General features: G+C 40.0%; 2 protein-coding genes and 1 long non-coding RNA gene across 7 annotated transcripts; 1 reads left to right on the forward strand and 2 right to left on the reverse strand.

Annotated features, from left to right (window-relative positions):
- Positions 1–166: 166 nt before the first annotated feature.
- On the reverse strand, positions 167–4,095 carry LOC114157173 (E3 ubiquitin-protein ligase TRIM47-like). 3 transcript variants are annotated; one of them, XM_028038029.1, is made up of 4 exons: positions 3,906–4,095; positions 1,676–2,217; positions 382–615; positions 167–288 (listed from the first exon to the last, which is right to left on the reverse strand). In XM_028038029.1, the coding sequence occupies exons 2-4, from the start codon at positions 2,180–2,182 to the stop codon at positions 265–267; spliced, it is 765 nt and encodes a 254-aa protein (XP_027893830.1). In that variant the 5' UTR covers positions 2,183–2,217; positions 3,906–4,095; the 3' UTR covers positions 167–264. The 3 variants fall into 3 exon arrangements, with proteins under 3 accessions (XP_027893830.1, XP_027893829.1, XP_027893827.1); XM_028038028.1 differs by lacking the exon at positions 3,906–4,095 and adding an exon at positions 3,760–3,886; XM_028038026.1 differs by lacking the exon at positions 3,906–4,095 and adding an exon at positions 3,047–3,731.
- A 2,404-nt stretch (positions 4,096–6,499) lies between these two features.
- LOC114157123 (E3 ubiquitin-protein ligase TRIM41-like) lies at positions 6,500–14,967 on the reverse strand. 3 transcript variants are annotated; one of them, XM_028037928.1, is made up of 7 exons: positions 14,795–14,936; positions 12,616–13,204; positions 12,427–12,522; positions 12,119–12,352; positions 10,939–11,086; positions 10,825–10,851; positions 6,500–7,395 (listed from the first exon to the last, which is right to left on the reverse strand). In XM_028037928.1, the coding sequence occupies exons 2-7, from the start codon at positions 13,192–13,194 to the stop codon at positions 7,208–7,210; spliced, it is 1,272 nt and encodes a 423-aa protein (XP_027893729.1). In that variant the 5' UTR covers positions 13,195–13,204; positions 14,795–14,936; the 3' UTR covers positions 6,500–7,207. The 3 variants fall into 3 exon arrangements, with proteins under 3 accessions (XP_027893729.1, XP_027893728.1, XP_027893727.1); XM_028037927.1 differs by lacking the exon at positions 6,500–7,395 and adding an exon at positions 9,856–10,729 and having other exon boundaries at positions 14,875–14,967; XM_028037926.1 differs by lacking the exon at positions 6,500–7,395 and adding an exon at positions 9,856–10,729 and having other exon boundaries at positions 14,795–14,934.
- LOC114157251 (uncharacterized) lies at positions 8,775–9,574 on the forward strand. The gene is made up of 2 exons (XR_003598098.1): positions 8,775–9,291; positions 9,336–9,574. It is a non-coding gene; the product is annotated as an uncharacterized LOC114157251 (long non-coding RNA).
- Positions 14,968–14,989: the final 22 nt, after the last annotated feature.

A 14,989-nucleotide genomic window follows, 5' to 3' on the forward strand; every position in this document is an offset into this window, starting at 1 on the left:
CCTGTTAAGATTATTGTAGTACAGAAATATGTCTTGTGTTTTCCTTGTTCATGTGTTTATACTTATATCAAGTTCAAAATAAATAACTAAAATATCAAATGAAGGCCTTCTGCAGACGTCTGGTCTGAGTGTAAAGATGTGCATAGAAATACAAGAGGAGACAGAGTTCTGAGAGTTCATATCTTTATAGAACAAAATATATATTTTTATATGTCACAATTGCATTTTTTTGGCCCACGGATGTCGAGCGTCTTGTCGTTCCACTCATGAACAGGAGTGTAGGAATCGCTGTGGAGAAACAAAACGATCCATTTACTCAAGCAACCATTTAAATTTCTCTTTCTTTTTTCCAGTGAGTCGACTTGTGGCAAGATGTCAGACCTGCAGAAAGCGGAGGTTGTCTTCGGTCTGTAAGAGCTGCTCCAGCTCCGCGTTCCTCTCCTGCAGCTCGCTGATCTCCTCTTCCAGCAGTTTGAGCGGCTTCCTGGCTTGCGCCCAAAGTTCTGCTGGAAGTTCTCCTCCACGGAGGCCAGCGGTCCGCTCCGCGTCCTCAGCCACGCTCAGCTTCTCCTGAATCTCTTGCTGAAGCTTCAGTCGTCTGCGCTTCAGTTTAGTCTGCGGAGAGAACAGCAATTGTATCGAAGACGATGCCTTTTTTCTAAAGTTATAGTTTGTCATTATAATAGGATGTATGTGTTTTCCTGAAAACTGTTGCAAAACCCAAAGAGCTGTTTTCGCCCTCGGTTTAGCTAAATAAAACTCTTTTAGAGCCACAATTCTTGCATAAACATTTGTAATGTCTACTATAGAAATGCTGTGGTCATCTTTTAAAAATCCCACCATTTTTTTTCTTCTGTTTTTAGGTTTAAAAACATAAAACATTTTACAAAACGGAGGATTGATACATTTCTTTTTCTTTCAATGGAATGCTGATGTCTGTGGAAAATGATGTAAACAACAACAAAAAAAAAAAAAAAAAAAAACCCCACTTAGATTTCAACGTAAAGAGAAAATAATAAATATTATGGATACTTATTCTGGTGTAGAAATTTACTAGAAGACCTCATGCAAAAGAACCATAAAAAAAAAAAAAAAATCCAGCTGAAATCTGGATATTTTTTATTGCTTGGGCACAAATATTTTGAACTTATCAAGAGCCTCTGTTGTAGAACCAAAGAGCCATTTGCAAAAGACACCTGGGCAACAGAAATTGTGCCCAATTAGACTTGCTAAAAGTTTAATTGGTTCTTCAATATATCATGAAAAAATGCAATGAAAGCCACAAAACTCACACATAACAAAAAATATTGCTGAAATATTTAAACACTCAAAGTTTTTTTTGTTTTTTAAATTAAAATTGTCAGGCTTGCTTTATAAACTTAAGTTTAACCAAGAAAATATATTCATTTGATTACCTGTAACAATTTTTTTTTTTTTTTGTAAGTTGAATCACCTGTTTTTTTTCAGTGCTGCTTGACGGTTAAATAGCTTAGAAAATCTTTTGCTTGACTGACATGATGCTAAATGCATCAGGAGATGCTAGTTATCTCGGTATAATGCTTTTAGCTCAACTTTTCAGGTGGGGGAAAAAAAAAGTTCAAACGTTGTTAAACTTCACAAAACATTTGCTAGAAAATTCCTTTTTGTTCAGACAAAAACAAAAATCCCTCTTCACCTTGTTCCTAGCAGCTTCCTTGCTGACGGAAACAACATGGTGGCCTCTGTGCTCCGTCCTGGCGCAGGTGGCGCAAATGCAGCTTCGGTCACTCCGGCAGAACTTGTCCAGCTTCCTCCCATGCAGCCGACACACAGAGTCCTCCAGGTTCTTCGCCACACTGACCAGCAGGTGGCGTCCGAGGTCCTCCCTCTGATAATGCGGCTCCAGATGGGCGGAGCAGTACGAGGCCAGGCACACCAGGCAGGACCGGACCGCGGCCCGCCGAGCCGGACAGACGTCACACGGGACCTCTCCCGCTTTGAGCGGTTCGGCTCCGTTTTCGGTTCGCTCGGTCTTTAGCTGCGGCCGTTTGGGGAAGACCGCCATGCAGAGGGGGCACTGGCAGCTCTCGCCGGTCCTCCAGTACTCCCCTATGCACGCCAGGCAGAAGCGGTGTCCGCAGGGGAGGGACGCCGGGCTGGTGAACTCATCCAGGCAGATGCAGCAGTCAGCAGGCGTTGACATCGGATTCGGACTCGCCGTTTGATTCAGCAGGCAGCCTGTACAAAACGGCTTCATATTTAACTGGATATTGGAGATGTCAGCACATGTCAGCAACAAGGCAACTCAAAGTGCTTTACACCATAAAAGCTCCATGCAGTAAATAAACAATAACCATTACATTTTGTCCAAAACCATATACATAAAGTATCTTGGTCAATATTGCATTTACTGCTAATCAAAAGCAACTCTAAATAGGTGGGTTTCAAAAAGGAACTCAGTGTTTTGGCTGTTTTGTTGTTTTCCAGAAGTTTGTTCCAGATTTGTGATGCATAGAAGCTGAAGGCTGCAGAGGAGACCAGAACCAGAAGACCTGAGATTTCTGGAAGGCTAACACAACAGCAACAAATGTTGCTCGTCTTGGTTGTGACTCAGCAGTTATGTAGTCATACCTTTTCAGAAGGCGTAATTGTTTTCCTGTTTGTCGGTTCCATGTAAATCCATCAGGCTGGGGAATAACAATTCATACGTCTACAGTGGATGAAAATGGACGCCCTGACCTGCATCGATGCGAGACGAATGATTGATGATGCGGCGTCGATAAGAGTTTGTTCAAAAGTAAAGATAGCGCGAAGGTGTCTGACAAATTTTAAACCTCAAATCTTTTGGGCCTCCCCGAAAATTGGGGTCCTGGGATACTGCCCATGTAAGTCCTTTCTAAAGTCGGTAAAAGACGATACCGTTCACGGGTTGGATTTGTTTTCTGGATTGACAGTTGGGTGTAAATGGATCAAATCCACCTGCCTGTACAATCCTGCAATGCCTAGACGATTTGAAAAAAACAAAACAATCCAGAAACCTGATCCCCATCCGACTCTCTGTGTTTACCTTTCCGTTTGTTTCCCATCAACTCATGTCGTCAGGATCAAAGAAAACTTAAGAGAACTGAAACATGCAGTCAAAGTTCATTTTCTGAGTTATCCTTCGAATGAGTTCTGAAAGAGCCTTCAGTAGCTAATGGGTGACCTTTGACAAAGTCGAGTCATGTGATCCGTTTTTACTGCAGTTTGTTGTTTGTGCCGCCGTTTTGGTTCAGAGGTAATTCGGTTCAACCCAGCTGGTTCATAAAGGGACAGATGCTATCTCAACACGCTTTCAACGACAAACAGGTCCATCAATATTGAGGAATTTAATTTCGATAGAATTAAACAGAATAAAGCATTGAAAATATCCAGTCACATATATTCCAGTTTTGTTCTAATTGTACCCACTGTAGTCAAGTTGAGTCCTATTAATGCATGTGCACTGATGTATTTTGGCACAAATATCAGTTCTCCCTGACTTTATCCCTGACTGTGATAGGTCAGAGCATTAATGACATTAAAAATGTGACTCATTATTCAGTAAATCAGAAGTGAAAAGGCTGTCATAAAAATTTAAAAAATAAATCAAGATGAGCTGATGATTGCCTCGCTTGCTTATTTTCAGCAAAATCTTCTTTCTGGCCATAGATTTAGAAATCAGAAGTGAAAATGAAACATACCCACTGAGAAGTTACTAAAAACACAACAAATGTAATAACAGCATACATAATTACTTACCTCTGACAGAAATAATTAAAAAATAATAATTTAAAAGTACATTCCCTTCTTTAAAGAAAATATTGCCAACTTGAAGCTTTGGCAGAGTTAAGTTTGCTTCTTATCTGCTGTTTTTTTTTGTTGTTCCTGTATAGATATAGACGCACCTTTATGGGGGAAAAGAGAGGGCGGGGCTTTAGAACTGTAATTTCCTGGATGCTCTTGAACTCATATTCCCGTCCGTACAGCTGCTCTTCACGAGCGCATAAAGAGAGGTCCTCTTGATTTAGACAACCTCCGAAATATGAGGAACAGATAGAATCCTTCCGGGCCAGCAGCGTCACTCCTGCCTGAGGGGTTACGGTGGGGGGGAGAAAATAAAAAATCTATGTTGCCATTGGTTCCTGTGAGTGAGAGGGGCTTCACGTGCCGCCGGCTGGCGATAAACAGATGTGGGCGCCGCGTAACTGCGACGTCACAACTATCAGGGAATTGCAACATTTGTGCGGAAACGTCTCACTGTCATCACACAGAGCCTGAGAAGCGAAGTTCTATCGAAAACGCTCGAGGTTTTATGGCAAGACAATTTATTATTTAATACGTACTCGCCAATGGGAAAGAAACGAACTCTGTGGTGGTGAGAGTCCTTACTCTGAGTCGCCAACCTCTCCCTTTCTCTCCCCCCCACGTCTGTCCCCGGGTCCCTTTACTGTTCCGTTGCCAATTTTGAAGATTATTCCTGAAATAGCAACAATTACTTCAAGATTAGCATGCCTAAATATGACTTCAGTAAATTTGGGACCACTAGATACTATTTTCCCCCAAGGAATCTAAAATCTGATCAATCAAAAGTAGAAGCAAAAATCTGAAAATACACTATTCATACATGTATGAAAACATTGTTTTCACTGCGATAATAGGATTTTTGATTATTTTTTTCTCTCCGTAGCATCAGGAACACATTATGAGGATATTCTTCATATAGTCTACAAGTGCCAAAAATCTTTTTGACTTTTTCCGTTTACTAAAAGTGGAGTTAAAATTGGTTATTTTGTTAGCCAATTGCTGTAGCAAGGATCATTTTTAGTACATGTTGTGGTAAGAAAGGATGAATGATTTGGCTGGTAAATACAAGGACGGATAAAACAACAGGCCGCAATCCATGCTTCAGTGGATCCATCTTGTCGTATTTGGTGGTTTTTGAGGAGGAGGACCCAAAAGCAGGAGAGGTCGGCGCATGGTGGAGCTAGAATTTAATGATGAGTTGATAAACTTACAGCACCACACAGGACTCAGGCTGACAGCAACAGTCTAACAGTAGACTGCAGCAGTGATTAAGTGAAAGAAGCCAAAGAGCCTTAATACTGTGGAGATGTGATTGTGGCGCGAAAACCAGGCGAGTACGATGAACAGAGTGCAGAACAGGCGGGGGAATAATCTGAGAGAAAGTAGTGAGAATAGAGGGAAGAAGTACTAAAGAAATGTGGTTAAACACAAAGGGGGAAAAAATGGAACATTAATGTCTACAGAGAAATACACAAAGTCAAGATGAATGTGGGAAAACTAAAACGGAACAGAAAACGCAGGCCCTGGACACATGCAGTCAGGTCTTTATCAAAACAAATATCTCCACCACACTGTTAAGAATACAACAACAACAACAAAAAGACAACATAGGATACACGGGATTGGTTTGAGGAAAGTTTTCACCCACATAAACCCACACACATCAATCACTGAACGCTGTTTAAAATACGCCGAGCCCATAGGGGGCAGTGTAGAGCGAAGCTAAAACCTATCCCAGCCGGTCAGACTGCTTCAATACAGCTTCCTGTTAGGAATTAAACATGGCGCCAGAAGGCGCGTTTGTGAGGACAGGTGTGGACAGACAGAGAAGTTGAGCTACTTTTACATCTAGTATTTTAATACGAAGTTGATAAAGACGAAGCCCTGTCAAAGTAAGTATGTGTATGTATTGGCGCACAATTTGTCGCAGACTCTGATGCGTGGAGCACCAATTCTTCGTTTTTCCATCTCGACACTGAAAACACAAACATTTCGTTTTCTCAAATCTCCACTTTGATGCGAGTTTTCATAAATGATTTTCGTATAAAAGGGAGTTTTTATGAATCAAAAGGGACAAAACACAAATATTGTAAACGTTTACCACCTTTTTCCCTAGTAAAAAATAAAATGAGTGAAAACCACAAAATGCAAAAACCCAAAGGTTGTGACTCACACCTTTGGCAGATTGAGGCAGAGAATTATTTTACTTTTAACCACAAAGTTGTTCCTTTGCTGGGACTGAAATGGACATCTCTCAAACGATTCAACAATCTTAAGTATTTTCACAGATATTATATTAAAAAGGTGGCAGAAAAATATAATTAAAGTCTCTTTTTTTAGCATTCAATAACAGAATTCAAACCTTTGCAGCAGAAATGATCATTTCAATACCAGTCAATCGTAAACGACTACTTGGAATCAGTATTTAGTAGCATGTCATTTGGCCAGATAAATGGTTTCTACTGCCCCCCTACTCCAAACCAGTTGTATGTCCTTACACCGACTGGTGAGCAATGATACCCAAAGAAAAGTGTCCTGAAACTGATGACTAATGCAATGAAATCAAAATGTTTTCCAAAAATTGTAAAGCCCTACTTTAGATAAACATGTCTTACAAGGAATAAATCATAATTTCATTAGAGTTAACCGAAAATTGTATGAGGACCCATGCAGAATAAAAAAAATAGAATAATTATTTACCATTTTCTTCCCAGCAGGGGGTAAGTTTGATGCTATGTGCAAGCATCAAATGGAAAAAAGGCTATTAGTTTATTTACCAACAATTTGTGCATAAAATGTTTTCCAAGTTTACACAAAGTCAGAAAAAGATGATTGGTGCAGATTTACATTTTAGGACATTTGTCAACATGTATGAACTCTACTATTACTTGTCTGATGGAGCCGTAGGAAAGTCAATTCAACAGCTGAAGTGACATAAATGTAGACAAAAAAAAAATGGACCAGAAGGTGAATTGAACAGCAGGAATGATGGAGATATTTTGGTTTCAGCGATCTAGTTTCCCCATGCGATAGCCTTTTTAACTGGATTGTGAAAGACTGAATGAGGACAAGTAGGGATTAGTAACTAACGCCTCAGATTTCTTTAATTTGCTGTGCCGGTAGAAATAAGGGAAAACCTTCCCTGTGAAGCGTTCTCCTACGTAAGAGTGAATGTGGAACCTCTGATCAAGGTCGTAGAAGGACACCCGGCCTTCCTCGTAGTCCAGATAAATCCCCATGTTCCTCGGCCTGGTACAGAGATGAAGAACTCTCTGTGGTGAGCAATGAACATAGTAATGAAAGCCAGACTTTCCCATGGAAAAGAACCCATTTTCTTTTTTCATGATTACATCATCTGATCTGTCCACCATTTCCAGGGCAACGCCGACATGCCAGTCGTTTCTCAGGCCCCCTGAACCTCCCAGTAGCGCCGACCGGAGGTGAAGCCAATCTTCCCAAAAACCATGGGTAAGTCAAACCTTTCCAACTCATAAGATGGTGACCTGGCTTCTTTGGAGAACTTCATACGTTGCCCGTACTCTAATACTCTAAGACCGGGGCCAGCAGTGGAGTCATCAAAAGTGACAGATTCTTAAAAGGAAAAAAAAAAAAAAGAGTCAAAGTTCAGGAAGGGTTAGTATCTTTCGAAGATGGGATGAAGTTTGCTTCCTGCTTTTGGAGCGGTCTCTGGTCCGCTTGGCATTGCCATATGCATTTGAACCACACCACAGTTCACTTCAACTGAACCAACACCTAGATCTGTAGGCGCCCCAGAGTTTGGTTCTTTGGTCCATATCGGAGTCTGATTACGCATCTACACCTCCCTAAACAAACCAGACTTTCGACAAACGAATTGAAGTTCAATTAAAGCAGACTAAACAGAGCTATCCTAAAAGGGGATGTGGAATAATGGTAATGTGTTGAAGTTGCACTCTCTAGAAAATTTGACAAAAATTAATAGAAAAATAGCCTTGATCATTAATTTCTCAAAGAAATAAAGGATAGTCGTTACTACCAGAGTTGTAACTGAAACCAGCGGCATGTTTTAGGACATTTTATTGGGTTTATAGCCGAGCATGGGTTTTATTTAGAAGAATAGATCCAAGAGAGAGATAGATGATTGTTTGCAGTCACTTTACCAAACGGCAAACTGCAGCGCCATGCCAGACACGCCCAGTGAGTCATCTTCACATGAATGTGTTAGCACATAAAAATAATTATCGGCATCTGAAATAATGCCATTGCAGATGAAATGACTGATTTAGAACAACAACTCACCTCAGCTATGTAGTTCATCTGTAAATGGTAAATCCAGGGGTGTAGGTAGACTCTTCCAACGCAAGATGAAAGCTACAAATAAGGAGCTACAAACACTTTAGAGCTCATCTCTGCCAAGGAAGCAGATCTACCAAAAAAGTGAGTCTCGGAGCCAACTTTTGGTGCACAGTGGGTGTGGTCTGGTCACATCAGTTCACTGAAACGAAACTTGAGACTATTGATTTCTCAGTTAAAAAATAGAAAAGCTATCTGGGCATTTTTGGCATATATTTTGTTTTTAGGTGTTCTCTTTTGTAATTTTGACAAGCAAATCCAAGTAAATTCCACATTTCATTCTAAACATGCAAGAAATAAATAAGATCAACAAGGAAAATAGTCAAATTCTTCCAGAGCTTTTAAATATAAACTGCATAGGGCCTGGAAAGATGCAGAAAGATCAATTAACCTAATGCCTGCTTTTAGCATTAACTTGAATAATTTAAGCTCTGTTTTTTTTTATGTTATAGTTGGCATTCTCAGCAACACTGTCGTCTGAGTTAGCTTGGTGTAGATATTATTCTCCTTCCTATTGTAGCCAAGAGCTGACGTCTCTTCATTTCCAGAACCAGCTTATCAGGCTGGACTGTGTGAAGCAGGCCATCATTTCCCAGCAGATATTGCTATTAGAATGAGTAGGAGAGATACAGGTGTAGTAATGAGACCTGAGTTTTATTTAGATCGGCTTCAGATTTTGTACATGTACATTTTCTGACTGTGGGAAGAAGCCAGAGTACCCAAAATTCAGTTTTAAGGAGACTGGAATATTGTGTACAAAAAAATAGATTTAATACAGAAATGCTATTTTTCAAATGATGCTACAAACTCATTGACAAGGTAAGCCACAAATGTTTATTGTTAAAAAAGAATGCTTACTGTTTTCATGGTGCCGTATCCAAGTGTTTTAATAGAAAGTTGGGTGGAAGGAAAACTTGTAGCAGAGAAAAATGCACAACAAGACAAATATATTGTTGTCTTTTTTACCAATTTTATGTTGTACAATATGATGAATTGTTAATATCACTCTATTTTCAATTGCAGAGCAAAGCAAATTAAGTGATACACTTCTTGGTTGAGGATTTTCACAGCTTTCTGTCTTTGGCAGATTTCTGGTCACCATTTAGCAAGTTTGATGTGATGGGATTGCGGAGGAGATGATATCTAACGTACACTGTGTGTACGTTAATTGTATTAACACACAGTATACAAAATACAAGATGTGGAACATCTTGTATTTTATTGCAGGTTAATGTTTTTACTGTAAAAGGCCAAATTCTTCCAGGTTACTTTCCTCTAAGACACAAGTGTCAAACTCGAGGCCCGAGGGCCAAATCTGGCCCGCCATAACGAATCAATGCAAGTCTGTCTGAAATCTTTCATCAAAAATTCTGTACTAGACCTAAAAAAAATGGATATGAAACCAACAAAACTGACAAAACCCCAAAACATTAAAGGCTATAAGGATACTGTTACAAAGAATGCTTAACGTTATAGACATTCAAGAGAAAAATCTAGTTTACTCTTTGTTATAATGTAAATTGGCAAGCACATTCAAAATATCAGAATCATTGGTACAAAGTTGATTTTTGCTTCAGATAGGAAAAAAAAAAACAACCCGTAAGATTTTTAGCTACATTTGCCAACATCCAGCCAAGGGGTATTGCTTGAAGTCAATGTGGCCTTGAAGATTGAGCTGAAGTTCTCGTTCTGTAGTTCTGAATGTTCGCGAGTTTCATACCTCAGGCAGTAAAATTTTTTAATTTCCACCAAGTGCTACTTAGGCCAAGAAGAAACCTTTTGTTTCATTACATATTTACTGTCAAGGAAGTTACAAACGTGTTTGATACGAAATGACCTAATCCCCAGCTATACAACACTTTACATTAACATGTCTTCCCTGAAACCAAACAGTGAGAACGGTTGTAGGTAAAAATCTTTGTCAGTATTTACCAGTGGTCATTTTACTCTGTAGGACATCTGGATTTCAAGGATCTAGTTGGAATCTGATCCTACAATCGATTCTATTCAGCTGGTTTTTTAGCTTGGTCAAGAGAGCGAATGAGACGAAGGTAGTATTCTGGATCAAGGATTGAAAGTAGAAGCAAAGGCTCAGACCTCTTTGTGCCGCTGTGCAGATAGAAATATGGGAAAAGTTTCCCCGTGAAATGCTCCTGTAGGAAAGAATAAATATGCAACTTTTGGGTCACGTCAAAGAATGACACTCTACCTGCCTCGTAGTCTAAGTACACCCCCACGTGTGTTGGCCTGGGACTGAGATGGAGAACTTTACAGGCTGAATCCCTAACTTCATAATCAAAACCAGACTTTCCTAAAAAATAGAATCCACTGTCTTTGTACACAGTATGTGGTGATCTATCAACCATTTCCAGGGCTACACCGATATGCCAGTTGTTTCTCAGGCCCACCTGAACCTCCCAGTAGTGCCGACCGGAGATGAAGCCATTCGCTCCAAAAACCATGGGTAGAGCAAACCTTTGGGATTTGGAAGACGGTGTTGGTGACATTGCAGTTTTTGAGTACTTGAGACGTTTCCCAGAATCCGTTATTTTAAGACCAGCCCCAGCAGTGGATTCATCAAAGGTCACTGATTCTACGAAAAAAAGACAGACTTCATTAATTATCAAATAATTATCATCACTTTAAACATAGCATTGAAGAGTAAATATAACAAGAAAATGATCTAACCTTTGTATTCTCTCATTTTGGTCAATTCTACAAATTGATAAAACAAAAAAGCCGTTTACGATGACTTATTTCTAATGAAAAGAATACATTAAATGTACACAGTATATATTTTACCCATGTTTGTTAGTGTCCTTAGTGTTGTTTGAAAACAATTGACAAGATGTTCCATGGCTGTCCTTGTTGTGTGAACAAACAGATCTGGGTAAACCTTGGTCTCGGACCAGTCCTTGGTTTTTGACATGGTGTTCAGAGTCTGCAATGTCTGAAACGATTCACAAGTCCAAGCAAAGTACGCATGGCATGAGCAATCGAAAGAGCTAAGGCTGAAACAAATAACTTTGTTGATACTTGTGGTGATGTTTTCTCAAGCCCAGTAAACATGTCAAGTTCTTATGACCATGTCTTTCACATTTGTGGAGAAGAATCTCTTGCTGTCTTTTTTGGTTGCCCATAGTTAGTGAAAGACATCTTAAGTGATTGTGGAAGGCTCTACAAGAAAAAAAGCTTCCAGTTTGGTCAAACTTACGAGCATATTTGGGATTTGTACATAAAGAATTCACAGAATGTCAGTAAGCCCTTCTATACAGTATTTATTTTGTATTATATTGAGGATTAGACTGGGCCACGTTCTTTTATTGGATTTGGCTATAGGGGTGTTTTCTAGTAATGAAAAATTGATTTACTAAACTGGATCAATGGAAATAATTTCAACCTGTGTTCTTGTAGTGACTTGAGACGACATTTGGTGTCGTATAGATAAGTAAACTGAACTGAACCAAAAGGATTGTTATCTGGAATTGAGCGTCTAATTTAAGACCTGCTATGCTCTTTGATCCACAAGCCTGCTTTGGCATTCCGTTAAATTTTCAATAGTGATTTGGCAAATCTATCAACTGTCTGTATCCAATAATACTATAGGTTCACGGAGAAGACTGTCTCTATCTCCAGTGGTCATTGGGCAAGAGGTAGGGTTCATCCTGGACATGTTGACAGTTCATTGCAGGGCAACACAGAGACGCACAGGACAACCAACACAATTAAGGAAACTTTAGAGAGACCAACTAACCTAACAGTCATGTTTGCAAATCTTGAGAGGAAACACCTGGTGAGAACCCTTGCATGCACAAGAAGAACATGCTAACTCCATATTGAAAACCCACAGGCCAGATTTATATTCCAGGACCTTCATGCAGCAAGGTAACAGTGCTATCAACTGCATTACTGTGCAATGTTGTACAAAACATTCCTTAAGAACTGTCAGTTGTAAGATGTAGGACTTTGTTGACTGACTTACCTGTAGAAGTCTAAGGTTGTCTTCCTTTTGTGAAAGTTCATCTAGTTGAGAGTGTTTCATCTGCAGAGCTGCAACCTCCTCGTTCAGCTCCTGAATCATCGCCTGGACAGTTTCCTTGGATTTTCTCAATTCTTTCTCAATGTTTGACTGCAGTTTGCTTTGAATCTCTTGCACTCTGCTCATCAGAATACTGAACAGCTTCTCACCGTCCTCAAATATGTTGTCTGCTTTTACCTATTTAAGGATAAATTTATTGTTACTATAGATGTGGGGCAATTTGCTTTTTTGTTTTGTTTGCAGAAACTCACTTTGCTCATTTCTGAGGTTTTTTGAAATTCCTCTATCTTTTCCATTCTTTCATCAATCATGAGTTTGATTTTTGTTTGTTGGGAATCAATGGTTTCCTAAAATGAGCAATCACAAGAAAGCCGATGTGGTTAAGTCAGATATTTCATTTTTACACTTGGACAGCTGTGCACCATTTGACCAAGTCTCACTTTCTGCAGAGCCCCCTCCTCTTCAACAGGTACCGTCTCGTGGTCTCTGTGTTCTGCTTCGCAGCACAGCAGACAGACGCACGCTTGTTCCCGCCTGCAGAAAAACTCCAGGATCCTGGCGTGCTTCTCACAAACCCTCTCCTCCAGGTTCTCCAGCGGCTCCACCAGCTTGTGTCTCATCAGGGCGGGGACCCTCCGGTGAGACTCCAGGTGTCCGTCACAGTACGACGCCAGACACACCAGGCACGACTTGGACGCCTTGAACCTCAAATCCGCGCACACGTCGCACTTCACCTGCCACGGTGCGTTTTCGCTTTCGAGTGCCTCAGTTTTCCGTCTCTTTAATTGGACCGACATTTCCTCCATGACTTCGTTTGTGGAGAACTCTGGCTTCACGGGGAATCTTTTGTTACACTTTGGACACTGGTAGCAGTCGCCGTCGCTCCATCGCTGGCTGAGGCAGGTCCTGCAGAAACTATGACCGCATGTTGTGGTGACGGGTTCGGTGAAGAGGTCCAGACAGAGCGAACAGCGTAAATGTTCCTCTGGCGGTGAAGTGAGGATGCAGTGTGTTGACATTATGCAATTTCTGTTAAAGAACAACAAAGTACTTTATAGCCCCCTTTTTCAGAAACCTTGTCATCTATTGCAAAATCTACCTGTAAGACTTCTAACCCAATCTTAAAAAGGAACAATCTATAAGTCAGAGCTTCTCAATATTTCACAAACGGTAATAAAAAGTTTTGCCTCACTCTTGCCTCTCATTACTGACATAATTTGTTCTTGCCTCACCTTCAGTTATGTTTTTGCTCTGTTCTAAACACCAATACCTAAGAGACGTATCTTAGTCCCCACAGACCTTATTCATATCAGACCGATTTCCAGCCTCCTATTTCTGTCCAAAAAATAGTGTTAGAGTTACAGCTCACCAATCGCATAAGTACCTTAGTGTCAACAACTTATATGAACAATTTTAGTCTGGATTTTGGCACTGTCGCAGCATAGTGGTCAAAATAACAAATAATTTCCCGATGGCCTCAGATTCTGACTCGCTAACCGTGCTCACCTTCTTTGACCTAACTGCAGCTTTTGACACAGTATCTCAACAGAGTCTCTTTATTTTCTTTAACTCTCTTGCTTTCATTGGTGTAAACAGCACTGCTTTGTCCTGGTTCTTATCCTATCTCAGACTGTGACCTTGTTCACAAACGCTGTCAACCAGTCTTTACAGTCCCGTCCATCCCAAATCAGGTTGGGACTAACTGGGAACCTTTACCCTCAAAGCAATATTTTCAGAAAATATACAGTTGTATCAATTTCCGCTGCTATGTAGATGACACAAAATTCTACCTCTCCTCCATATCTACTTCCCTTCTTCTCTCCTTGACTGGTTACGAGATATTAACAGTGGGTTCCCTCATAATCTCCTCAAACCTAATCAAAATACAACTGAAATGCTACTTATTGGCACAAAATCCACAACCTGCAAATCTGGCAACTTTTCTTTATCCATTGACAACTTCACTGTCCTCCCTTCATAAGTCAAGTCTGGTATTGTTGACAGTAGTAAAGATGACTATTATCAAGTAAAATCATAAATTAAAAAAACTGATGGTGGAAAAAAACTGAATTTGTTTGACCAAAGTCTACAACACTAGAGGGTTGAGTCATGCAGAGAGCTTCATATTCAAACACTGGAAGGAAAATCGGTTGAAATTGTGTAGAAGAGGCTAAATTAACTAAGACTGTTCTAGATTTGGGGATTTTAAATTTACACAAATTTTATAAAATGATTTAGAATGTAGTTGATAAAAGTCATGGTAATTAGAAACATTGCCTTACGTAGTAGTATTTTAGGGCCACTGTCATCGGTGAATATGAGCAGTGACAAATAAGTTGCATCTTTAAACAGCTTTTCTGAAAAATTGTAGGCTTGTATAGATTCAGACTAAGCACCACTAAGCACAGCAACAATAACAGAGCTAAAAGAGTGCCAAAAGTGATTTTGATGTTTGTAATCTAATCTGCTCAGAGATGGAGAGGAAAAAAAAAATCAACTTTGGCACACCCAGTGAGTCATGCCCGCATGAATCTAGTAACAAATTATAGTGCTTTGTAACACAGTCGGTAATTACTTTAAAGCAACTAAAATATATCAATCAGTCGAGTAGTAACTCACCTGGGTATCGCTTTTGCAATAAATTCCACACGTTTTAACAGTACCTTATGTGCAATTTGTAAGTTTCAATTATAGAATACCTTCAGGGTTCACCTCTTCCAAGGAAACGGATCCGCAAGAAACGAAGACGCAGATCCAACTTCTGGCACTTAGTGGGCGTGGCCAGGTCACGTCATTTCTCTTAAACAAAACTTA

Source organism: Xiphophorus couchianus, chromosome 14 (assembly GCF_001444195.1).
Source record: "Xiphophorus couchianus chromosome 14, X_couchianus-1.0, whole genome shotgun sequence".
NCBI classification, from domain to species: Eukaryota; Metazoa; Chordata; class Actinopteri; order Cyprinodontiformes; family Poeciliidae; genus Xiphophorus; species Xiphophorus couchianus.